Source organism: Denticeps clupeoides, chromosome 6 (assembly GCF_900700375.1).
Source record: "Denticeps clupeoides chromosome 6, fDenClu1.1, whole genome shotgun sequence".
Classification (NCBI taxonomy): domain Eukaryota; kingdom Metazoa; phylum Chordata; class Actinopteri; order Clupeiformes; family Denticipitidae; genus Denticeps; species Denticeps clupeoides.
Genome location: NC_041712.1, coordinates 2605695 through 2631925, shown reverse-complemented (window position 1 = coordinate 2631925; position 26231 = coordinate 2605695). Strand labels below are relative to the sequence as shown.

Genomic DNA, 26231 nt, shown 5'->3' with positions numbered 1-26231 from the left:
GGCAAGTTTGTCAGTCAACCAACACATAATTCAGTTCATTATGATTATATTGTTGTTATTTTTATACTATTGTGCTTGAACATTTTCCACAGAGTGTGAACCACTGTGGGTCATCTGCAGACCCTGTGTGAATGTAGATTTGATGGAATAAAACATTATACAATGAGTATAAAAGCATCTTTAATCTGTGGCTCTCCATAGTCCAGATGTCCTGTCAAGTCAGTGCTCTTTCTTGTCCAGCTGTACTTTATGCCCATTACCACAGCCTTGGTCTGTCTATTTTCATTTTCATTTCTGTAAATCATGGTGCTTTCCTTTACCCCAGCCTACCCTGGTGCTACATTCCAGGCCCAATTTCCCTAGGTCCCAACAATGTCAGCCTGGTGATGGCACTGTTCCGCTTCTCTCACCATTCTGCTTTATGGTGTGGTCCGCTCATGGAAAATTAACTGGTGTTAATATATTTCATTTATTAACATATATTTCATTTCTCTCCAGTTTTATAAATGGAATATCTCTTTATATGCAACAAATATGACATTCTCAGCATCATGTTTCCCAGAAAGGCTTCTTTTTGCAGAAATGAATGAGGGCATATTTGCAGCTTTGTTGTGTTAATCAGGTTTGTTCTAATTGCACATAACCAATTCTGACATAAGGACATGGATGTGGAACAATGTGGTCTGCTGCAGAATGGGAAGGCCAGCTCAGTTTTAGGACCCAGTGGAGGTGGTGAGTGACCAGAGTGGTGTGCTCTCAGATTGTGCCTTACAAGACTTTTAGTAGTAAGTCCAATAGGAAGAAGACTTTGGCAATTGTACTTTAGTACACAATTTGCATAATTCAGGACAAATTAATCAATTAGGACAACAATAAACAGAGCTGCTGATGAGTCATGGCATGCCACACACACTGGTGCCATCTTGGTTTCACAGAACTTCATTTGTTCCTTGTTTAAGTGTTAAGTGAAAGAGTGAATTTGGAGATTGTCCCATTTTTGTGTTAGGTTGCTGATGTTTTATGCTTTTTAAAGAACACAGTGACACAGTCTACTTTGGCATAAACAGCACACCAGTTGGTCAGCACCCTCTTATATGCTTCTGTCACAGGGGGAATTCGATGACGTACTTGCAGACATACTTTGGACGTGGGGATAAGCCGTCGTACCGGTAGAGGACGCTGGGCGAGCGGGGCAGGAGGACCGGGGGCGCCTGGCCGGCGAGGAATGAGGAAGCAATGGACGCGCTGCCACGCAGCGGGGAGTCAGTTCGGGATCTTTGGGAAGGACCGGGGCAGAGGAGAACCGGAAGACGGCGGGTTTCAGGATGGTCCGGGATCTTGGACTGGACGGGAGTAGGTCTTGGGCGGCAGGAAGGTAGGGGAGCATGGAATCCCATCTTAACCGATGGGCCAGGTAGGTTCAAGGTCAGGGGCAGGTAGAGGTTGTAGCCAGGAAGTTCCGGTCGGGGTTCTTTTCGTGGTTTCCAGGGGATCAGGCAATTCTCGAAGTCGTGGGCAGGCGAAGGTCGTATTTCAGGAAATCACTATTATCGTAGGTCGTGGGTGAGAGAGCTAGCGTCTCTGGCAAGTAAACTCATACAAAGAGCGGGCGTGTCTCCTTGGGGTTACCTCACTTTTATACTTGCCACCGCCCGCCTCCATTTCCTCTTCCGGGTCGTCGTCTCCCAGGCTGGTGAGGTGCCCTCTAGCGGGCTGGAGGCGCGTTGGCCATGACAGCTTCTTTATGAGAGGCACTCACTGGCTTGGCCTGGTGTCTAAGATTCTGGTCTTGTCATGGGATCATGGTGATGAGCCCAGCTGCAGTCAATCCTGACAGATGCATAGAACTGAAATTCAAGTTCGTGCACCAAGTCCATGAAAATGCCGTCCTTTCCGAAGGGGCGGAAATCTCCGGCTTTTATGCACTGTCAGGATAGGGTACAGGTGATGAGCCCAGCTGCAGTCAATCCTGATACCCAGTCACGATTTACCATCTTGTCATTAATGCAATCTCACAGGCCATTATAGAAAGTGGCCAGGAGGGTTGCATCTATCCACCCACTTTGAATCAGCAATGTGCAAAACTTAATGGAATAATCAGTGATGTCTCATGGGCTTTGCTGTAAGATTAACCATTTTCCTAAAGCTGAGCATGTACTTGGAAGCTTGGAAGATGTGCTGGATTGCTGAGAATGAACACAGAGGTGGGCGGCAGCTTTGTCCAGGTCTCTCCCCGTCCTGTGAGTAATAATAAATGCCACCCGGGCTGGGAACTGGCTTGCCTGGAGGCAGAGAATGAGCCGACACTGACTTAGGAATCCACGGCAGGCAGACAAATCTCTCTTAAAGAGTAGGTGCAGGGCAAGCCCAGGGATGCACATCTACCATGTGCTGGGCGCTCCTGGGGGCGGAGCCGGAGAAGCGGGGATTACTGTGTCAGTCAGTTGCTTTACTGTCATACACAGCTAAGGAAACATTGCCTTCAGCCCTGCAATGTCTGCTGCGCACGTAGATGGATCATTCATACTGTCAGGAAGGGGGAAGGGAGTGTGCAGTGGCAGACAGGCAAGTTAAGCTGAGTTTAGTTTTATAGGTGTGCAGCAGTTACAGGTCCAAACTCGTTCATTCTAAGTGTCATTCTATGCGCTTACATCTACCTTCTCCTGTTCAGCTGTGACTCAGCTGTGAGTGTGAATCAGTCAGGAGAGATACACCATCTCCTGTGATCTTAATCTTGTTAACCAACACTGGATTAGCTCTGTGTGTCATTAGAATTCCTAGTCGTCAGCGCTGTAGGGATGGGCAGGAGCCTGTATCAGACCAGTAAATGTGACATTAGTATATTTGATATTATTAATTTAGAAACAAAGATTTCTTGCTCCAAACATCTGCAGTTAGTTTCATCCCATGATATCAAATTGGTCAATTTCCTAATTAAGCTTCCTTTTTTACAAGACAGTTGGCTCAACATTTTACGTTTACATTTACATTTACAGCATTTATCAGACGCCTTTATCCAGAGCGACTTACAATCAGTAGTTACAGGGACAGTCCCCCTGGAGCAACTTAGGGTTAAGTGTCTTGCTCAGGGACACAATGGTAGTAAGTGGGATTCGAACCCGGGTCTTCTGGTTCATAGGAGAGTGTGTTACCCACTAGGCTACTACCACCCTGACCAAGTTTAATGAGAGACACATTTTTAGCAAATGTAATCATAGTTTAAATGGTTGAATGGTTTTCTTTAATAGCTGTTCATCTTCTGTGTCACTTCAAGACAAACTAACCGGTTAACTAGAAAGGACAGATTCTAAATATACTTAAACAATAATAACATGTAATTTCTAATAAAGCAATTATATAAATCTGTATTGTGAATAAGAAAAAAATATTGAAAAACTATTTGAATATTTTTTTCTAAATAATTGTATTATTTAAAAATGTTGGTTTGATTATTCATATCACTACAACTTTGGGATTTTTTAAAAAACCCTCCAGATCTAACCTGTTCAGTGCAGCATCACTGTCACTGTGTTGTAACTTCCCATGACTCAACCCACACTTGCCTAACAGCCCACCCTGATGTATATAAAGATGGGATGCAGAGCACATAGACAGGATTCCCTGAGCAACAAGAAAGGAGAAACATGAGGAGCTGTCACCTACTTGTTCTCCTCAGCCTGGCGGCTGCAGCACTCTCATTTCCAGCATCAACTTCTGTCAGCAGAGACGATGAGAACTTGGCAAAGGTACAGCAGTCTATTTTTTATGGTTGAATTTTTGACTGAGCCACTAAACAATGTGATAATTCTTCATGTGCTTTTTGTGCCATTGTAGAAGTACCTGGACAGATTTTACAGCTCGACTGAAAAGACTGGGAAATCCTTTAACAAGGCAGACATGGAAAAGGTGAGAATCACTGAGATGCAGAAGTTTTTCAAGCTCAACATCACTGGAGTCCTGAATTCGGAGACCCTGCAGATGATGAAAAAACCACGCTGTGGTGTTCCTGATGTGGGACACTACTCTGTGTTTGGTGAAGGTCTCAAATGGCAAACCAACAAACTAACATACAGGTGAGTGAAAGGCTTAAAAAATATTAAAAGAAGCAGACTGAGTTGTTGATATGCCATGCTAATGAGTACACATCCAACAGAATTGAAAATTACACCCCTGACATGTCCACATCGGAAGTGGACAATGCCATAGAAAGAGCTCTGCAGGTATGGGAGCAGGTCACTCCTCTGAGGTTCACCCGAATCAACGTTGGCATTGCTGACATCATGATCTCTTTCGGCAGCAGAGGTAAATAATTTAAAATACATACATTTTACTTTACTTTACTTACTTTATCGGATAATATGTCAAAGAATTTGCATAATTCATGCTTAAATACTCTAAAATACTGTAAAACAGTAATCAAATGGGACAAAATGACAGTACTCTCCTGTGAGAAGAAAAAAAAATCTTTTTTATCCATTTTCCATTTGATTTTGATTATTGCTGAGCATCATAAGTGACATATAGAATTATAAAATGTGCCTTTTGAGTTTCAAATAAATGTTCAAGTTTCAAGTAAAACACTGCATACAATGAATAAGTTTATGTTTTTATAGACCATGGGGATTTCTATCCATTTGATGGGCCAGATGGCACTTTAGCTCACGCCTTCGCACCCTCCACTGGTATTGGCGGTGATGCCCACTTTGATGACGACGAGAGCTTCACTTTCCAGTCATCAAATGGTGAGTTCTTAGGAAAAGAGAGAATGTGTTTACTGCTTCTTTACCGGGTTGTTAAGAAATGTTCTGTGGTGTCTTCGTTACAGGATATGTCCTGTTCCTGGTAGCTGCTCATGAATTTGGTCATTCTTTGGGCTTAAGTCACTCTGAGGATCCTGGTGCTCTGATGTACCCAGTGTACAGCTACACAGATCCAAGCCGCTTTGTGCTGCCCAACGACGATGTGAGAGGAATTCAGTCTCTGTATGGTACGAAGTTTGTACCCTTTACGCAGCATAATTTACTGACCATTGGCTGCTGAAATAATGAACACTTTTGAAAAAAGACAGTAAGATTTTTTTTTTCAACTCCAGGCCCAAACCCTGATGTTGATCATGAAAAGCCTAAACCTACACAAACCCCAACTCCTTCTGCTTGTGACAGAAAGCTGGTCTTAGATGCAGTCACAACATTGCGTGGGGAGATGTTTTTCTTCAAGGGAAGGTATGGAGATCCCCATGAACCATGCTGTAAGATATCCTTCAGATAGTGGACCGTGTTTAACATTTACCCCCACTTCCTTTTAGGTTCTTCTGGCGTAACTACCCGCAGAGCAACAAAGCGGAGCAAAACCTGGTCAAGAACTACTGGCCCGAGCTTCCTGACAACATCGATGCAGCGTATGAGAATGAAGAGAAAGACCGAGTGTTTATCTTTAAAGGTGAAACTTCAGTTGTTCAGGTGGCGCTTCAGTTATTCAGTGACCACATGTTCTAGCTTCATTGTTTATTATATGTCATTATTGTCTTGGCCAACAGGAGACAAGGTCTGGGCTTTGAATGGTTACGACATTGAGACTGGGTATCCGAAGAGTCTGAGCAGCATGGGCCTTCCTCAGAACGTGAACAAAATCAGTGCCGCCTTGTACGACCAAAACTCCGGGAAATCATTATTCTTTGTTGACAAATACTTCTACAGGTGAGGGGGCGTGGCTGCATACATCACAGACAGACTGGAGGTCGTCATGGTTACAATCATTTCAGATTCTGACTAGAAAAAATTCTGCTTCATACAGCTATGATGAGGCCAGAAAGACGATGGACAAGGGATATCCCAAACTGGTAGAGAAAGGATTTCCGGGGATGCGAGGACCAGTCACAGCAGCTGTTCAAAAAGGAGGTGAGTGTTTGAGGAAGCAACTGGTATAAGTTTTCTAGATGTATTTTATTTCACTTCATTAACTGATTTAATATTGAACTGCAGGCTATACCTACCTCTACAGTGGACCTGATATGTATGAATATGACTACACAGCCAGAAGGCAGCTCCGTCGTCTCAATGTTAACTACTTCCTGCAGTGTTAGATTATGCTGAACCTTAACGCTGATGTTTTTTTTTTTTGTTTATGGAAATTACTGAAATGAAATACTTGGACTTATAATTATTTGGACTTAATATTTATATTAATATTTATTTTGATGTCAAAACATGTTTCACAGCATAAAATTGTTTGCATTACTTTATTTCTCTTGTAAATAAATGAATACATACTGCACTTTTTTTCTGGGTATTTATTTCTGAACTAAAAATGAAAATGCCAATCTGTCATGTCGTGGGGCATGACGAAGGCGCATATGTCTGATATATGGAAATAAGCGTGATTTTATTAACAGAAAACAAAGATACTGAAACAATGGGCTGAAATAAAGACACCTGAACTGAAATCAACAAACTGAAAAGCAGCAAGTCAAGTCAACTTTATTTCTAAAGCACTTTAACAGCAGTTCCACTGCAAGTTCTGTTCAGGCATTAAATGACACACAAATACACATAAGAAGAATACAGTAAAATACATTGACAGTTGAAGCAACAAATAGGGATAAAATAAATAAATGAATAAGAAAAAAAAGGGAGGGGGGGCGCTGAAGAAAATGACTTAAAAGTATAATAATAAGATTCAACCTTTAAAATGTAAAAGATTGGGAAGGCTGAGGAGGACAAAATAAAAACACAACTTTAAAAGTCTGGGAAAGATAAAGATGAGTTAATTACAGATGAGTTTTAAGCCTGGATTTAGGGGCAATTTTAATGTTAGATGGTAGCTGGTTCCACAGGCGGGGCCCAGCAATTGTAAAGGTTCTGTCACCTTTCTGCTTAAGGCAAGATCGAGGGATGTGAAGGAGGGCATTGCCACTCGATCTTAAGGATCTAGGATTTGGCTGAAAATTAACAAGAGCTGTTATGTAGAGTGGGGTCTGTCCTTTTAATTCCTTAAAAACCATCAATAAGATTTTAAATTGAATTTGAAATTGAACCGGCAACCAGTGCAGTGACGCAAGAACTGGGGTAAAGTGTTCTCTTTTTTAAATACCTGTCAGCAAGTGCGCTGCAGCTGTCAGGATTGACTGCAGCTGTGCTCAACACCGGTGGCCAATCCTGACAGCGCTTAAATGCCGGATGTTTCCGCCCCTTCCAGATCTCCGGCATTTTCGTGAACTTGACATTGTAACCGTGTGTTAGTATTTTCAGTTCTGGCAATCGCCACACGCCTGCGGGTTTGTTTACGTTTATTCCCTTTTATTTCCCGTTTTGGCCACCGCGCCATTGTTTATTTGTATTTGTTTGTTTATTTAATAATAATAAAACCCTTCCCAGCATGTCAGACCTCTGCGCTTCCTTCCCCCGTAAGCCCGAAGACGTGACAGCAGCATTCTGGACCATCTGAAGCCATGATGACAGTGACTGTGGGAGATCAAAATAAAGAGCTTTGCAATAGTTAAGCCGTGGTGTAATAAAAGCGTGTATGGCCTTCTCAAAATCATTAAAGCGTATAAAGGGCTTAACTTTAGCTAAAAGATGATAAAAGCTTGACTTGACTACAGAACGTATCTGATTGTCCATTTTAAAATCACTGTCCATGATTACACTCAGGTTCCGTACAAAGGACTCCAGGGAACCGAGGTTCAATAGCTGGTGGCAATAGCTGGTGGCACTGAGCTTAAAAATGAAAACCTCAGTTTTGCTTTCATTAAAATGTAAAAAGTTCAAAGTCATCCATTCTTTGATGTGATCCAGGCAGTCAAGTAATGTGTCCATTTTACGGGCAGGTAGATTTGCATTTCATTGGCATCAAAATGAAAGCATAACATCACTAATGCAATAAAGGGCATAAGGGAGAAAAGCAACATATAAAGGGTTCTAATAACCTATTCTGACCAACCTGGAGCTGAGGAGTGATTAGAACCCTTGTGTGAGTGTGATGTGCAGTGCTGGGATAGTCCAGGACTGCTGTGGCATCACACGGTCTGTTTCCAGTCTTTGTTTCCACTAATGTAAGTCACTCTGGATAAGAGCACCTTCCAAATTCTGTAAACGTAAATGGTTCCCAACTTTTGGTTGGTTCATAGAATCTTTTAAGCTTCTTTAAAAAAAACTGACTACATCTTGTCCCACATCTCTGATATATCTGGTTGAGGAAGAGGTATATATGCAATATGAAATCTGTTCTTGTCTTTGAGTGGTCCCTGTTTTCCTACTTTTTTCTCCAGACTTCATTCTCCAAAAAAAAAACATCAGCATCCCAACCTGAACGAGTCTTTAGGAGTTTCCACTCTGAAACAGCTGTATTATCTATAACAGATACAAGGATCCATCTTCAACAGATGACTTACGTGACTCATGCCACATAGCTAGAGGCTATGGTTTTCCCTCATCTTGATGCTGGTCCTGATAGGTATGGCAGGCTGTCTGGTTTTCATCCAAACTCGCACTTACTTGCTACAACTTCCCTTATTTTTTACACTCCAAGCACTTTCAGATTAGTGCCTTAAAGATATCACATTGTTCTGTAGCTTGAATACTATTTGATGCCTCTGGATCATAAATGAAATGTAATGCAATAATCACAGTCCCCACTGCCATGTCTATTATACCTTCACGTATGAGTGTGTGTTTTTGTGTGCCTATATATCTATTTTTTTTTTTAGCCCTTAGCACCAGTAAACATTGAGCACAGTGCTTTCACTGGACCTTTTTAAAAGCATTCTAACCTTCATGTACTAGTTCCTGAGCCGGTGGTAGACATGCACCACTGCCCTCAACAACAAGTCATTAGTGTGACAAAAATCCCACACCAAATATTATCCACCTACACAACAGACTGAAAAAGGTCGAGACATGTCTGTCCTCAACAGCCTACGAGTGACTGGGAATGCACAGAAGCCTAACCCAGGGAAAAGAATTTCTCTGTGTACTTGTACAAGTCCCTGCATGACACAGCAAAATACTCATAACTATGTTCAGCACACTGACACACACGTTTCATAACTTCAAAGAGAGACATTCCTGAGTTGGATGGCAAAACAGACTCACACAGAATGAGTATTGCCATCATTAAAAGATGTAAAGAGAATGAAATTAGCATTATATGGCATTTATTTCATGTATATCGTCAGTTTGCACCATGGGTAAAAGATGGGTTGGAGTAGTTGTTTGCCTAGTTATCAAGCAGCAAACTTTGAATGGTTTATCCAAACCAGTTTATCCAAACATATGCTTCATTTCCTTTACTTTACCTTCTGGATATTAAATGACAATTGAACAATTGTACTTTGCACTAAAAGGCCATATTTGAAACATTCAAATGGATTTCTTCCCATAAAGTGACTGGATTCCCTTGACATCATCCTGGGGCAACACATAGCTGTTCAGGTCCCTGTACTTGTATACAGGGTACATTAGAGCAGTTGGGTCTTTGGAGTGAGATAAGCCCAGGGAATGTCCAAATTCATGGGCAGCCACCAGGAACAAGTCTGTCCCTGTGTAAAAAAAAGCTTTTACATTCTGAATTGCTGTAAAGATTTGATATTACATTGTGTAATAACTCACCACGAGATGAATTTTCAGTGAACCTCTCGTCATCGTCAAAATGAGCATCCCCTCCGATTCCATCAGATGGTGAAAAGGCATGGGCTAAAGTGCCTCCAGGCCCATCAAATGGGTAGAAATCACCATGACCTAGAAGATCAACAGGAGCTTTTCTATTACACACAACCAGTCCATGACAGATACATTGAAAAATAAACTACTCATTAGACTTCTAAATATTATTAAGTAAAAGTGAAGTCATTGTGATACACAGCAGCACAGCACACAGTGCACACAACAGAATGTGTCCTCTGCTTTTAGCCCATCACCCTTAGTGAGCAGTGGCAGCCATGACAGGCACCTGGGGAGCAGTGGGGACGGTGCTTTGCTCATTGGCACCTTGGCAGATTTGAACCGCAAACCTTCTGATTATGGGGGTTGCTTCCTTAACCACTATTATTATAATTATTATTATTATTATGCACTAATTCCATGTCAGAGATAGCTGTCAATCCCTGTTGCACTAATAGAGAGTAAAAAAAACAAACAGTGTTAACTTTAAAATCCAAATAATTCGTCATGTATTTAGCATGTACTTTTTTACCTTTGCTCCCAAAAGAGATCATTATATCCGCTGTGCCAGTATTTAAGCGAGTGAATGTGAGGGGGGTCACGTTCGCCCACACCCTGAGAGCCTGCTGTATGACTCTGTCCACCTCCGACACCGGCATGTCAGGAGTGTAGTTTTCTAATCTTTAGGACATAAACACAGCATGTGAAGTTTAACATTTGCATTAAAACAATGTTTAATGGTATTTTGTATTACTCTTCTGGTGTTAAGTAAAACTTAAAGTATGGGGCATGCTTACTTATGTCATCCTAATTTTAGCACAACAATATCACATTTGATTGCATTTTTTGAACAGCAATATATCACATTTAATTGAATTATTTGAACAGCAATATCACATTTGATTAAATTTGGAACAGCTGATTCAGTGCTGAACATAGTGTGAATAAATGTTGCTCAGTCAGCTTGGACTGTTTGAAGTTAAATGCTGCTTTGGCTTGAGTTACCTGTATGTCAGTTTGTTTTTTTGCCATTTGATCCCTGGACCAAAAGTGGAGTACTGTGAGACATCAGGAACTCCACAGCGAGACTTTTTCATCATCTGAATTGTCTCTGGGTCCAGAACTCCAGTCACGTTGAGGCCAAAAAACCTCTGCATCTCACGAATTTTCAGACTCTTCTGACCTGAGCTTCGACTGGATGTAGCTGACCTCTGCTCAGTCAAATTGTAAAACCTTTTCAGGTAACTCTAAAAAATACACAAGAAAGAGGTAAATAAGATTTGTTAATTAATTCGAGTTCTTGAGTGGTTACAGAATTCAATTCCAGTCAACTCCACATATTTAGATATCAAGATAAATGCCCTAGTCTGGTAATTAACATTACCTCTGCAATGTCTTCATTGCTTTTACCGGAAGATGATGCTATAGGAGCTGCATGAATGGCACAGGTCAGGGTGAGAAGAAGGAAGATGCAGTATGCGTGCAGCATGTCTCTACCTCCTCAGATTCCAGGTGGCCTCTCTGTGCTCTTCACTGCTTTTATACAGCAGACGAAGCATTGAGTAACGTAGGATAAAATCACTGGTTTATGTTTTCCATGAGGCAACAGTCAGATGCACGTACCAAGGAAACTTCTAAACAGTTTCACAATCATAATACAATAGAGCAGGAGTCGTGCAGACATAGGATTCAGTTCATGATGAAAGACAGAAATTATTATTTGTTTATTGTAGTGTTGGGCAAAAATGTATAGAAGATATATGACATACATAAAGGGTGGTAGTAGCCTAATGGGTAACACACTTGTCTATGAAGCAGAAGACCCAGGTTCAAATCCCACTTACTACCATTGTGTCCCTAAGCAAGACACTTAACCCTAAGTTGCTCTGGATAAGGGCGTCTGTCAAATGCTGTAAATGTAAATTTAATTGTTACATAATTTAAGCCTATTATAGCCATGGTCACAAATACAGGCAGTAATGCAATGCAATTGTTAATTTTATATATAAGAGTATCTCACAGACAAATAGTTTTCTTTCTGGCCAGTGAAAGTTATATGTACGCATATACTCGGTCTGTAATGAGTGAAATACAGTCTGATGGAAGTATGTGTAATAATTCTCAGGCAGACACTTTATGTTTTGATTTTACACATGCATATATGTTAATTCCTTAACTAAGGTTGCAAAAAACCTTCAAATAGTTACTTCTCTGGGTGTAACTCAGGACTTAACTGAGGGTGGTGTAGCAGGACTTAAAAGCTCATGATTTCATAAGTCTCTGTCAATTAACACAATATACATTACTTTTGTATATAACAGGACACATACAGTACCTTCCTTGTTAACAGACTCAAAACAATGATTAATGGAAAGTTATGACTATTTAAACAATTCTGTATTGCAATGAAAACTCTCATTTGAATTACTGGTATTTACCATGTCATCGTGGGTTATAGTGAAGCCTATTTATTTTATGTAAATTAATCAATTCATCAATCGTCTGCTGATCAGCCACACAACTGAAGCAACCCAACATTTATTAGCTCCTTATAACCTATTAATATTCTGTTCTGACCTATTAATCCATGGACTCAACAAGACCTTTTGTTCTGTGCACTGTTAGAAATCCTGAGTTAATTTGAGTTAAGGTGGGGCTTCCATAGACCAGACTTGTTTTTCCAGCACATCACATGCTCCATCAGATTGAGATCTGAGTAATTTTCAAGTCAAGATTTTGAGGTCTTTAATGGTCTTAATAATGTCTTAATAGTTCCTCAAACCAATAATATAAGATACCAACATTGATTTATAGTTGGATTTTGGGATATTTGACCAGAACACTCCCTAATTTTGAGTTAATAGTACTTTGGATGTGCCCTAACTAAATAATTTTAAGTTAAGGTAAGTCGCATAAATCTAAACCACATGGCAGCAATTTACATGTTAATTTGGTGAGTAAAAATTTCACAAAAAAGTGTGTGTCCTGCGGCACCATGAGATTCGGTCGATGTTTATCTTGGGAACTGATCTGCTGGGGGTTGGGGTTGATGCTTGCCTGGGGCACCAAACAGACTGGGGCCGACCCATTCTGTGATGTCATGTTGATGTGTGAGCAGCAGTTTTTCTACCAGCACGTTCACTTTCAGTTTAAACATGGTACAGAAATAGAAGGACAAAAATTTCAATACCATTGTGCTTGTGTCAATCCAATACTATTACCAACTTGATATTGATAGTATGAATATTTAGGATCGAGCCACACATCCCTACAGCCCATTCTAGCTTAGGCTGACTAAAGTAATGTTCATTTATAGCACTGTTCCAGTTGTTCTGAACTTGTATTGTGTTTGTTATAAATACACAAAGTTTGAGCCGCTCACTCTGTATCAGACTGATTATAATACTAGCATTCTGTGAGCTGTTTGAGAACCTGAAGCATGCTTTTTTAGGGTGAGGGGGTGTTGTGTTGAGGTGTAAATGGCTTATAAAATCAGTTGCTTCTATCTCCTTACCCTATCTCTAAGGCTGCACCTGGCCACCCTACGGAGGAAACTCATTTCGGCCGCTTGAATCCACAATCTTGTTCTTACGGTCATTACCCAAAGCTCATGACCATGGTGAGGATTGGGACATAGATCGACCGGTAAATCGAGAGCCTTGCTTTCTGGCTCAGCTCTCTCTTCACCATGACAGATCGGTTCCGCGTCCGCATCACTGCCGGCAGGACCTCTCTCCCAACAACAAGCCACACTTTTCTGGTAGAGAACCATGGTCTCAAATTTGGAGGTGCTGATCCTCATCCCAAATAAATCCTTATGTTCGAACATGGTGTTCGTTATGGCCAAACTGCGGCTTGCACAGAAGTCTTATAACGAAACACCAATCGAGTTCATATCTGGCAGGCCGTTCCTCCCAATCACTCCCCTCCAGGTCATGCTGTCCCCTGAGTCCCCAGCACTATCGGAGCACTATCTTGCACTCGTCCCAAGGACTCCAAAAGGGTGGGTACTCTGAGCTGCTATTTGGCACATAAGCGCAAAAACAGTCAGGACCCATTCCCTGACCTGAAGGCGCAGGGAAGCTAGCCTCTTGTCCCTCAGGGTAAACCCCAACAAACAGGCTGAGAATCTTCGAGCAAACAAAAAGCCAAATCCACCCCTCTGCCTCTCACCCAGAGCAACTCCAGCAAAGAAGAGTGTCCAACCTCTCTCAAAGACTTGGGTTCTATAGAGCCAATGGTATGTGTCGAGGTGAGTCCGACTGTATGTAGCCTATACCGCTCAACCTCTTCCACCAGCTTTAGCTCCTTCCCTGCAGGAGAAGTGACATTCCACGTCCCAATAGCCAGTTTCCTTGTCCCAGGATCGCACTGCCAAAGCTCCCGCCTCGGTCTGCCTCCCGATCCACATTGCACCGGACCCTTCATGTTCCTCCTGTGGGTGGTGGGGTGATGTCATTCGCAAACACGGTATTAGCATTCATTGCTAGGCTGATGACACAAAGTTACATTTATCAGCAATGGCAGACGAGAGGCAGCAGCTGAACAGAGTAGAGAATTGTCTGAAGGACATTATACAGTGGATGCTCACCAACTTTCTTCTGTTAAACCCTGATCAGATGGAAGCTCTCCTAATTGGGTCTCAAGCAGCCAGACATAAGATGGCTGACTACATCATAACTCTGGATAGCCTTTCTAAGTACTGAAGTAAAGGATATAGATTTCCTCATTGATGCAGGTCTCTCATTCATTTCGCATGTACATAAAATCACTAAGATCGCATTCTTTCACCTTAGAAATATTGCAAAGATAAGAAACATCATCCCCTTGCACGATGCAGAAAAGTTGGTCCATGCCTTTATTACATCAAGGTTAGATTACTGCATCGCACTACTATCTGGATGCTCTAGTAGGTGCATGAGTAAACTCCAGCTAGTTCAGAATGCTGCAGCCCAATCCGGACAGCCTATAAAGGACTGGAGCTCCGCCCCTTCTGAAGCTCCGACATTTTCGTGGACTCGGTCATGAACTTGACTTCCACTGCAATGGCTACCCATCAAATTTAGGATGATGGCTTTGTGAGAGCAGTGAGGGGTGCTGCGACTGTACTGTAGCCAAGGATGAAGTGTCGATAGAAGTTTGCAAATCAGAGGAACTGTTTTGCCACTGTCTCCAGCTTCTTGGGCTCCATGGTCACACCCTGGGAATAGATGGTGAAGCGCTGGTGGAAAAGGCCTTTCTCCAGCTTACAATACAGCCAGTGGGCAAGCTCTCAGGACTGCTCTGACATGATGGATGTGGGTTTCCAGAAATGGTGAAGAAATGAGAATATCATCCAGGTAGGCATACACTCACCATCCCATCATGTTGTGAAGAACGTTGTTGGTGAATTGCTGGAAAACAGCGGGTGCATTGCAGAGTCCAAAGTGGATAACGAGACTCTCATAAAGTTGGTGAGGCTGATGAAGGTAGTTTTCCACTCATCACGGTCTCGGACGCGGATCAGGTGAACCTTGCTCAAGGGGATCTCAGTGGCAACTTGAGGTCCTCTCAAGTTGGGTGCTGTCACGCCGGCGGGCTGATGGGGGAAGGAAGCGCAGAGGCGGGACATATTGGGAACAAAGAATTTATTAATAATAATAAAAGAACACAAATAAACAACGGGGAATAAAGGGGAAACACAAACTTTTTGAGGCAATGAGTTTGCAAATTTCAACTAATTAGATTTTATTTTAAAAAGTGTATTTGCAGTATGGTGCATAGGAGTCAACATGAAAGAACATGAAAGAAGAATAGCACTTCTTTGTGCCAAAAGAAAACATTTCATTTAAACACACAGACTTTATATGGATCTGTTCTCCCTATTGCAGCGATAACAGCTTCCACACCTTCACAAAAGGCTCTGAATTCTATGGCATGTTTATAAGGTCAGACTCTGATGTTGGATGAGAAGGTATTTCAGTTCATTCTAAAGATGTTTGATGGGGTTAAAGCCAGGGAACTTTGAGTGTCATTAAATAATAATTTGTTAATCTGAATTGTTTCGATTACACTCTATGGCCCTCTTGTGGATGATCTATGTAGAACTGCTGGTGAAAGTTTTTTTGTAGACATGATGACAGGATGGATGCTTTCAGAACAGTTATAATAAATATAGCACTTTCATTTAATTAATTTCATATGTAGACCTCATTAATTATAGTAAAATTATTCATGTAGGAAAGTGAATTATTATTATTGTTGTTGTTATTATTATTAATATTCTATGGTGGGCTGGTCCATAAATTGAACTCATGCATCAAGGATCTTTCCTGCTCTACTCAAACCACCAATTCCCTCAGCTCAATACACATCTGGGCTAGTCCAAAAATCCTTCACAAAGGTTAGAATTATCCACTCCCAATCCCTCTAATATTTCCAATATTTATATTTCCAGTCTCTCCTACTGTTTCTGTCAAAATCCTAGAATGTATCATCTATCAGCTTTCTCACAACCCTACCCAGAACAACCTTCAGGATCCAAACCAGTTTGACCACTCCACAGAGAGCTGCATGCACCAGGTTCAAAATACTGATGCTGAAAATTAAGTGATTGTGAAACACTGCAGCTCAGCACACGGTGCACACAATGAAATCTGTCCTCTGCTTTTAACCCATCACCCTCAGCGAGGCAAGCCAAGGAAGGGTCAGCATCCTTGTGAAGCAGGAACGTCCGTGTCCTGTCTACACTGGGCGCTTCTACCAAAAAAAAAAGGTCAAACACACCAGGTTTAGTGAAGGATAAAAGGAGCAAGTCTATTTACAGCCGACCATCATCGGCATCAATATATATACATATGACAAAAGATACAGATTCACAGCCTCACAGCAAGCTGTTACACTAATGCTCCTTAATCCCTGAACCACCAACCTGACCCACACAAAGGCCCCCGGCATACTACGCTGTCCCCTTAAACACACCCCACAATCATAGACTAATCAAATTTAGGATTGACTACAAAATCCTACTTTTGATCTATAAAGCTGTAAATGGTCTCGCCCCGCAATACCTGAGTGAACTTTTGGTTCTTTACGAACCGCCACGCCCCCTTCGATCAATGGGTGCGGGGTCACTACTGGTACCAAAGGTGCAGAAGGTCACAGCTGGGAGCAGATCCTTCTCCTATAGAGCTCCGCAGTTGTGGAACAGCTTGCCTGTCAGTGTCCGGGACTCTCAAAACCTATCTGTTTTCTCTGGCTTTTTGTTAAAGTCCTAGACCCTCATTTCACTTCACTTTGACGCAGTCTCAATTATAAAGTCCAGTTTATCAAAGAGTCCCCCTGTTAGACACAGACAAAGTTAAATTCACCCTAGTTAGGCTGTCCTAGTAAGGGTACCGGGCCACTGTAGCACCAATATACCACTATAACCACATATTTCAGTATCGGTCATACAGTGAAACCGTCTGCCGCTGCTTCTGTTTGTTTTCTCCGAGACACGGAACCAAGCGCCCAGACTACTGGCAGACCCCAGTGAAGAGACCAGCAAATAAATCCTGGTTCCTGACAACTGCTTAACAAGGACAAAACATGAAACAAACCAGAGGGTCACCACAGCCACCACCACCGTTACAAGTACAGCTTCAGGGATCTTCAAGTCGACCAGTAACATCATCATGGACACGTAATCTAGACCATGACACTGACTACATCCTGGATTCTTCAACCCTACAACTGTAATACTTATTATTATATCATCCCCAACCCTGCACTGACACCATTTGCAGGCTCACTCTACCCTGGAAGGGGGTCCCTCTCTGTATCACTCCTTCCCAAGGTTTCTTCCTGTCTTTTTTTTCCTCTCTCCTAGAGTTTTTTTGTGTGGAGTTTTTCCTTGTGTGCAGAAGGGTCAAGTGTGGGGGTGTCAACTGTAGGGCCTGTCAAAGCCCATTGAGACATACTGTATGTGATTTTGGGCTATATAAGAAATAAATGTTGTTGTAAGTTTGTTGTAAGTGGGTGAGTTTAAGATGGCAGTGGGGGAAAGCAGGCGGTCATATTCAAATCAAATATGGATCTCTATATATCAACACATCCCTGTACATATTTTCAATTTAACATTTCATAAGACGAAGGACATGACTCAAATAATACAAAGTTTCCATGGGAAACATTTATGCTGCTTGACCAGGAAAACCACGGTGAAAACATGAATGGTGTGTATGTGTAATTGTGTGGAACTATGGATGGATAATGAAGCTAAAGCAGTGAGTACCTCACTGTTCGCTAGGATGGTTAACAATAAATAAGTAAATAAATAAAAATGATAACCTATGGTTTGATGTGTTTATTTGAGAAAGCTAAGCTAATGACGGAGAAAGTGGGATGTGTAGTTGGCACAGCCACCATTGTAAACATAGTAATAACATGTAATTACAAAAACTCTAGCAGTGTTTGGGTTTGTTCGGTTTCATCTGTTACACAAATAAAACTGGATGTGTGAATTGAGATGGATAATTTTACAGAGACTCTTTCATTAAATTAATTACAATAACATGGGAAAAATTATGGGAAACTTTCTTCAATGACTTCACGATGACTCAGTGACTATGAAAAAGTAAAAAGTCATGAAAGATTAATATACATGTGTCTTCTTTTGCTTCACATGTTTAATAGTGTTTTTTGTTCATGTTGTCTTTATTTGCATGTTTTTGATTAAACAGCATAAATAACACACTGTAACAAATTGCTGTATTTTTTACAGCAAAATTGTACAGAAACTTACTGGTTTGCCATTTTACTATTTATTGCTGTAATTTGCAATGCATTATGGGTTATACAGGGTTTTACAAGTGTTAACTGTATATTTCACTGTTAGCTGTAATTAATTTACAGGTAGGAGGTGCTTTCACTGTATTTTAAATATTTTTACAAGAATTTACTGTTCTGTTGCATTATGGGATTGCGCGGGCTGAAAATGGTTTGAATTCTGGTGGACTGAAGCACAGCGACAACAGCTGAAGATAAACAGCAGTCGATTTTTTGGTAAGTTCAATTAAATTTAAAAATCGTTATCGTCATGTTAATGTTGATATATGCTGCAGTTTGTTAGCTTTATTTGCCTTTGCTTTCTAGAGTATTTGTAGTTTGGCAGTCACAGCATTGCTATCGAAGTGCGTGTGAGACAAAACTAACGGGTACTGTCACGGGTGGGCTGGACATGGCGATGAAGGAGGACGCATTCGCACGATTTCACAGGACAGGGGTTTAATACAAACTACACAGGACAAGGGAACATTAACACGCAAGTAGTAATAATTATATACTTTATGTCAAAAATGATTGATGACATATCTGTATGAGGAAAAAGCGCGTTATTTATGACCATCTACCCTTCTACATTCTCCCCTTCTCCACTGGACAGTGGACACTGTGCGCGTAATTTATGGCCTTCTCCCTTTCTGCCTTCTCCATCGGACCCTGCGCGTAATTTATGACCTCCTTCCATCCTTCCCCCTTCGGACATCTGTTATGCAAGACAAAGCATGCTCCCGCGATGTCCATTCTTACATAAACACTTAGACAGGCTTTTAAAAAAAAACAGATGTCTTATCACTTGTTTACAAACTGGCTGTTGTGGGAGAGGTCATAAACCAGTATACCTCTACTTTTAAAACAGAAACCTTATTTTTAAGTGTATGGTTTTACTCAACTACTGTTTCAGTGTTTAACACGTTTAAACACAATACTTACACAAACTTATTTTAAAAATACAAACGCATACGCTATTCATATACTGACTGAATATGGTAGAATCCCATTTTGTATGTAGGAAGCATCACAGCACCTTCTGGCCCCACTCTATTGCTCACTCCCTTGTGTCGCATTACAGATGTCATATACACTTAGACTAACTTTTTAAAACATGTTTCCTTATCACTTGTTTACAAGTTGTTTTCAGTCGTTTTTTTCCAAAAGATACATCACACAATGGTATGTAGGAGGCATCACATCACTGACACGCACACACACACACACACACACACAGACTTTTTCTTTTTCTTGCTAAAATAAAACTAATAACACTGTTTTATGAACAAACCTTTCTCACAGAAACGTTAACAAACTATAATTTCTATTTAATTGAACCACACACAGACTTCTGTTTATCAAACTGATTTATTTATGAACATGAAAAAACTTCTCAAATCCTACTTTAAAACCACTATTCTTTTTAATCATGTTTTTTTTTTTTTTTTTTTCCACTTTGGATTATGTAATGATAATATTGAAAAATATACCTACACACTTCTAACCACTTTTTGTAGTTGTTGTAGTTCACATCAGACATATATATATTTTAGACACGATTTTTAATTTTATTATCAAGTAACTTTTCTCAAAATTTCTAAATAAATTTCTTATGTTAACAATTTCATATTTTCTAAAATCGTATCAAGGGGTCTGATTTTTAGAGAGGGGGGTTGCGACTTTTAGGGCTATAATATCAAGAATTTAAAGTTTCAGTTATTTTTTTCTACAGTATATTTGTATTTTTTTAAACCTTCTGATGCTGAAGGGCTTCACTGTTCATAGATTTACTATTTGTATGGTTGACACACAACACACACACACACACACACACACATACAGAAAACAGACTTTTTCTTTTCCTTGCTAAAATAAAAACTAATCGTCACGCTGTTTATGAACAAGCCAGAGGTATTTCATTTATGGTTTTCAGATGATATGACACACAAAACGTTAATAAACTATAATTTTATTTAGTTGAACCATACACAGGCTTTTGTTTATCAAACTGATATATTTATGATCATGAACATTTTTTTTTTCAAGATTCTTTTCAGAAAATAAAATCCTACATTATTAACAATGTTAATTTCCTCTGAAACTATCCCAGCTTGTGACCGCTCCTCATTGGCAGTAACAAGGTCTTCACCACCCAGCAGATAACCAACTACTATTTAGTGCTCGCTTGAAACTGATGTTTGCAAAAATGACCATTGTTGGTGGTTTACGACCCCTCACATCAATGACACAGACCCACAGTTCACACACCCTTAGACTATCTTTTAAAACAGAAACCTTGTTTTTCACTCAAGGTTTTAACTCAACCATCAGTCATTTTCCAAAAGATACATCACATAATGGTATGTAGGAAGCATCACACCATTGACACAGGACATAACCTGTACACACACACACACATACACAAACAGACTTTTTCTTTTCCTTGCTAAAATAAAACTAATCATAATGCTGATTTATGAACATGCCTGAGGTATTTCATCTATGGTTTTCAGATGATATGACACACAAAACGTTAATAAACTATAATTTTTATTTAGTTGAACCATACACAGGCTTTTGTTTATCAAACTGATATATTTATGATCATGAACATTTTTTTTTTTTCAAGATTCTTTTCAGAAAATAAAATCCTACATTATTAACAATGTTAATTTCCTCTGAAACTATCCCAGCTTGTGACCGCTCCTCATTGGCAGTAACAAGGTCTTCACCACCCAGCAGATAACCAACTACTATTTAGTGCTCGCTTGAAACTGATGTTTGCAAAAATGACCATTGTTGGTGGTTTACGACCCCTCACATCAATGACACAGACCCACAGTTCACACACCCTTAGACTATCTTTTAAAACAGAAACCTTGTTTTTCATTCAAGGTTTTAACTCAACCATCAGTCATTTTCCAAAAGATACATCACATAATGGTATGTAGGAAGCATCACACCATTGACACAGGACATAACCTGTACACACACACACACACACATACACAAACAGACTTTTTCTTTTCCTTGCTAAAATAAAACTAATCATAATGCTGATTTATGAACAAGCCTGAGGTATTTCATCTATGGTTTTCAGATGATATGACACACAAAACGTTAATAAACTATAATTTTTCTTTAGTTGAACCATACACTGATTGATAATGAATAAACAAACAATGAATTACATAATGTTTTTAACACCTTCTGTTTTTCTACGAAAAGGTTTTAAGGTGCAGTAGGACTTTTATCAAACTGATATATTTATGAACATGAAAATGTTGTATTTTTTTTTCAAGATTCTTTTCAGAAATATAATCCTACATTTATTAACAATGTTAATTTCCTCTGAAACTATCCCAGCTTGTGACCGCTCCTCATTTGCAGTAACAAGGTCTTCACCACCCAGCAGATAACCAACTACTATTTAGTGCTTGCTTGAAACTGATGTTTGCAAAATGACCATTGTTGATGGTTTACGACCCCTCACATCAATGACACAGACCCACAGTTCACACACCCTTAGACTATCTTTTAAAACAGAAACCATGTTTTTCACTCAAGGTTTTACTCAACCTATTGTTTCAGTGTTAAACACATACTAAACACAATACTAATTTTAATACAACGCAAACACTGTTCATATACTTACTGAATATGTTATCCCATCAGTCATTTTCCAAAAGATACATCAGATAATGGTATGTAGGAAGCATCACACCATTGACACAGGACATAACCTGTTCACACACACACACACAAACAGACTTTTTCTTTTCCTTGCTAAAATAAAACTAATCATAATGCTGATTTATGAACAAACCTTTCTCCAAAGGTGTCTCATCTATGGTTTTCAGATGATATGCCACACAAAAACTAATTGTAACACTGTTTTATGAACAAACCGTTCTCCAAAGGTGTCTCATCTTTGGTTTGCCGCACAAAAACGTTAACAAACTATAATTTCTATTTAACGAACCTCACACAGACTTCTGTTTATCAAACTGATATATTTATGAACATGAAAAAACTTTTCAACATTCTTTTTAATCATGTTTTTCCACTATGGATTATGTAATGATAATATTGAAAAATATACCTACACACTTTCTAACCACTTTTTAATATAGTTCACATCAGACATATATATATTTTAGACATGATTTTTCATATTATTATCAAGTAACTTCAAATAAATTTCTCATGTTAACAATTTCATATTTTCTGAAATCGTATCAAGGGGTGTGATTTTTAGGGAGGGGGCTTGCAACTTTAGGGCTATAATAACAAAGAATTTAAAGTTTCATTTATTTGTATATTTTTTTCTACAGTATATTTGTATTTTTTTTTTATCCTTCTGATGCTGAAGTGCTTCATTGTTTGTAGATTTTCTATCTGTATGATTGATTCTCGCTGGTCATATTATTAGGTAGACCTCGTTAGTACTCGGGTGGACCACCTTATGCCTTTAGAACCACCTTATTCTTCATGGCATAGCCTCAAAAAAGGGGTGGAAATATTCCTCAGATATATTGGTCCATAGAGACATGATAGCATCATGTAGCTGCGGCAGATTTGTCTGCTGGCTGTCTATGATATCCAAAGCCAATATCCGAAGGTGTTCTGTTTGGATCGAGACCTGGTGAATGTAGAGTATAGCGAACTCAATGTCCTGTTCAAGTAACTAGTCTGAGATGGTTTGAGCTTTGTGACTTGGTGTATTATGCTGTATTTAAGTAGCCATCAAAAAAGGGGATACACTGTGGTAATAAGGGGATGGACATGTCAGCAGCAATACTAATTTATGTGTACATCTATGGTATTTATCAGACAGCCTTATCCAGAGTGACTTACAATCGGTAGTTACATGGACAGTCCCCCTGAGAGACCAACACCAGCATGAACCACTAGATCCAGGGTCGGATGCATCCATGCTTACATGTTGATTACACCACATTTTGACCCTACCAGCTGAATGTTAAATTGTTTTGATAATTCTCCAATCTTCAGTTTTCTAGTTAATAATGTAGAATAAAAAAAATAATAATAATAAAATAAAAAATTTAAATATACTTTTTGGCATTTACTGTCAGTGTTACTCTTCCACAAATAACTTAAAAATACTAAAGATCCTTCAATACAAATCAGATATTTTAAACTTGATGTGACAATGACAAAATGCACTTTAAACCTTGCCACCACATATCTTTTTAAACACAACACAATATATGTTTTAATGCAACCCAGCAACATTACTTCATGGCCATTTACAAGAACCCTCTAAGGTGTCAGTGCTGAACTGTTTGGTTGAAAAACTTAAATCCCCCCCAAAAATCCAATAATTGGCTAACAATTGGCATAAACATATGAGGTGCTGCTTTTCTAATGCTTGCAAAAACAAAAAAAAACAAACAAACAAAAAAAAAACACTAAGTTTACTAAATAATGAGGTTACAAGTCTTATCAGTGAACAATACCGAGATAATTATTATAAAAATTATTATAAAAATTCCTCGCACTCATACTGTACTTGGAGAAAATGGAATGTTTTGTGGTAACGTTTGGCACTGTTACGCGCTATATTACGCACACTTGTGCTTGCTCTGGAACGGGCAGATGGTCGTCCTGGTGGCAGCGCAGATCAGACAGCCGTGTATACATTTATTTTAACAAAGTAACTGTATTCTGATTATCTCTCATTTAAACGGTACATGCATTCCGTCACTCCCCGACACTGTCCTCATACATTGGTTGTTCTGACATTTTGAGTCTGCCCTTTATCCTGTGACATCAACAAGGCTTTTTGTCTACACAACTGTTGCTAACCGGATCTTTTCTCTTTTTCAGACCTGGTAAACCCTACATATGGTTGTGCATGACAGTAGATCACCAGTTTCGAAAACTGCAATCGTGTCTCGTCCAGAACCACTTAAATATTCTTTTACCCCCATTCTAATGACTGGTTTGGAGTTCAGAAAATTGTTTTCACCACGTCTAGATGAGCTGTTTGTGTTAACCTACATGTAAAAGGAAAGGCCAGGCTGTATTTGACAGCACTGTTTAACCCCACTTAAAACCAATTTAAACGAGTACAAATTGTATTATACTGAATACATAAAAACTATATGCAATCACAATAATAAACATAACCAGTAAAAAATCCATAACCTGATTGAAAGTGAAGGGAATTGATTTGTGGTTATGGGTCAGAAACTACATAAACAGTGAAAAAAGGGGATTCTTCAGTCTGCTTAATGCTGATAAAATAACCGTAATCAAATACTTTTATCCAAAACTAATTCCTACAATGCAAAAAACATTCAGCAAAATATAAACTCGTAAATAAATGTATTTACCAATCCACAATATCACCACAATGTATAATATTAAAAGGAGAAATAAGTCAAACAAAATGCACTTCTAAGTCCTTGCCAGACAGAGGTCTCTCATCTGAAAAAGAATAGGTGGACGACCCTAAAATGAATGAAATAATATCTAAATGCTGTTAACAGCCATTGAAAATTATTAAATCAGATGCCTCTTTCAGTCCAGCACAGATAGAAAGCTCTGATAAGGTTGTGGATAAGCCATTCACACGATAAAAGAGGACTTTACATCATGATTTGATGTTTACTATGTGCTATTCAGGGTATTCAAGGAGAATTGAAGTCAGCGTCAGCACACATAACAGAGGATGGAGAGAGATCTAAATAAATTATATATACATACAGTGGAGGAAATAATTATTTGACCCCTCGCTGATTTTGTAAGTTTGTCCAATGACAAAGAAATGAAAAGTCTCAGAACAGTATCATTTTAATGGTAGGTTTATTTTAACAGTGACAGATAGCACATCAAAAGGAAAAAAGACTTAATACTTAGTGGCAAAACCCTTGTTTGCAAGCACAGAGGTCAAACGTTTCTTGTAGTTGATGACCAAGTTTGCACACAGTTTAGGAGGAATTTTGGTCCACTCCTCTTTGCAGATCATCTCTAAATCACTAGGTTTCGAGGCTGTCTCTGTGCAACTTTGAGCTTCAGCTCCCTCCATAGGTTTTCTATTGGATTAAAGTCAGGAGATTGACTAGGCCACTCCATGACCTTAATGTGCTTCTTTTTGAGTGACACCTTTGTTGCCTTTGCTGTATGTTTTGGGTCATTGTCGTGCTGGAACACCATCCATCCCCACTGTCAAGCATAGAGGTGGAAATATTTTGCTTTTGGGGTGTTTTTCTACTAAGGGCACAGGACAACTTCACCGACGGGAAAATGGACGGAGCCATGTATCGTAAAATCCTGAGCGACAACCTCCTTCCCCCTGCGGGGAAATTGACAATGGGTCATGGATGGTGTGCTGACGCTGACTTCAATTCTCCTTGAATACCCTGAATAGCACATAGTAAACATCAAATCATGATGTAAAGTCCTCTTTTATCGTGTGAATGGCTTATCCACAACCTTATCAGAGCTTTCTATCTGTGCTGGACTGAAAGAGGCATCTGATTTAATAATTTTCAATGGCTGTTAACAGCATTTAGATATTATTTCATTCATTTTAGGGTCGTCCACCTATTCTTTTTCAGATGAGAGACCTCTGTCTGGCAAGGACTTAGAAGTGCATTTTGTTTGACTTATTTCTCCTTTTAATATTATACATTGTGGTGATATTGTGGATTGGTAAATACATTTATTTACGAGTTTATATTTTGCTGAATGTTTTTTGCATTGTAGGAATTAGTTTTGGATAAAAGTATTTGATTACGGTTATTTTATCAGCATTAA

The 26231-nt window shown here is 39.6% G+C and overlaps 2 protein-coding genes across 2 annotated transcripts; one reads left to right on the top strand and one right to left on the bottom strand.

Annotated features, from left to right (window-relative positions):
- The first annotated feature begins 3624 nt into the window (after window positions 1–3624).
- Window positions 3625–6090, top strand: LOC114792320 (collagenase 3-like). Its single transcript, XM_028983314.1, has 10 exons — window positions 3625–3746; window positions 3835–4073; window positions 4154–4302; window positions 4614–4742; window positions 4826–4987; window positions 5093–5222; window positions 5306–5439; window positions 5537–5696; window positions 5794–5897; window positions 5982–6090. The coding sequence occupies exons 1-10, from the start codon at window positions 3645–3647 to the stop codon at window positions 6080–6082; spliced, it is 1410 nt and encodes a 469-aa protein (XP_028839147.1). The 5' UTR covers window positions 3625–3644; the 3' UTR covers window positions 6083–6090.
- A 3044-nt stretch (window positions 6091–9134) lies between these two features.
- On the bottom strand, window positions 9135–11155 carry LOC114792732 (collagenase 3-like). Its single transcript, XM_028984099.1, has 5 exons — window positions 11041–11155; window positions 10662–10903; window positions 10189–10337; window positions 9606–9734; window positions 9135–9535 (listed from the first exon to the last, which is right to left on the bottom strand). The coding sequence occupies exons 1-5, from the start codon at window positions 11143–11145 to the stop codon at window positions 9357–9359; spliced, it is 804 nt and encodes a 267-aa protein (XP_028839932.1). The 5' UTR covers window positions 11146–11155; the 3' UTR covers window positions 9135–9356.
- Between the last annotated feature and the right edge of the window lie 15076 nt (window positions 11156–26231).

Bases quoted from the DNA above. Each gene is read 5' to 3' on its own strand.
- LOC114792320 (XM_028983314.1), top strand. From the start codon at position 3,645: ATGAGGAGCTGTCACCTACTTGTTCTCCTCAGCCTGGCGGCTGCAGCA. The intron at 4,743-4,825 runs GTGAGTTCTTAG...TCTTCGTTACAG, and splicing joins CACTTTCCAGTCATCAAATG to GATATGTCCTGTTCCTGGTA. The intron at 4,988-5,092 runs GTACGAAGTTTG...TTTCAACTCCAG, and splicing joins AGGAATTCAGTCTCTGTATG to GCCCAAACCCTGATGTTGAT.
- LOC114792732 (XM_028984099.1), bottom strand. From the start codon at position 11,145: ATGCTGCACGCATACTGCATCTTCCTTCTTCTCACCCTGACCTGTGCC. The intron at 10,338-10,661 runs GTAACTCAAGCC...TATGTCCTAAAG, and splicing joins AAAAACAAACTGACATACAG to ATTAGAAAACTACACTCCTG. The intron at 9,536-9,605 runs GTGAGTTATTAC...TTTTTTACACAG, and splicing joins CACTGAAAATTCATCTCGTG to GGACAGACTTGTTCCTGGTG.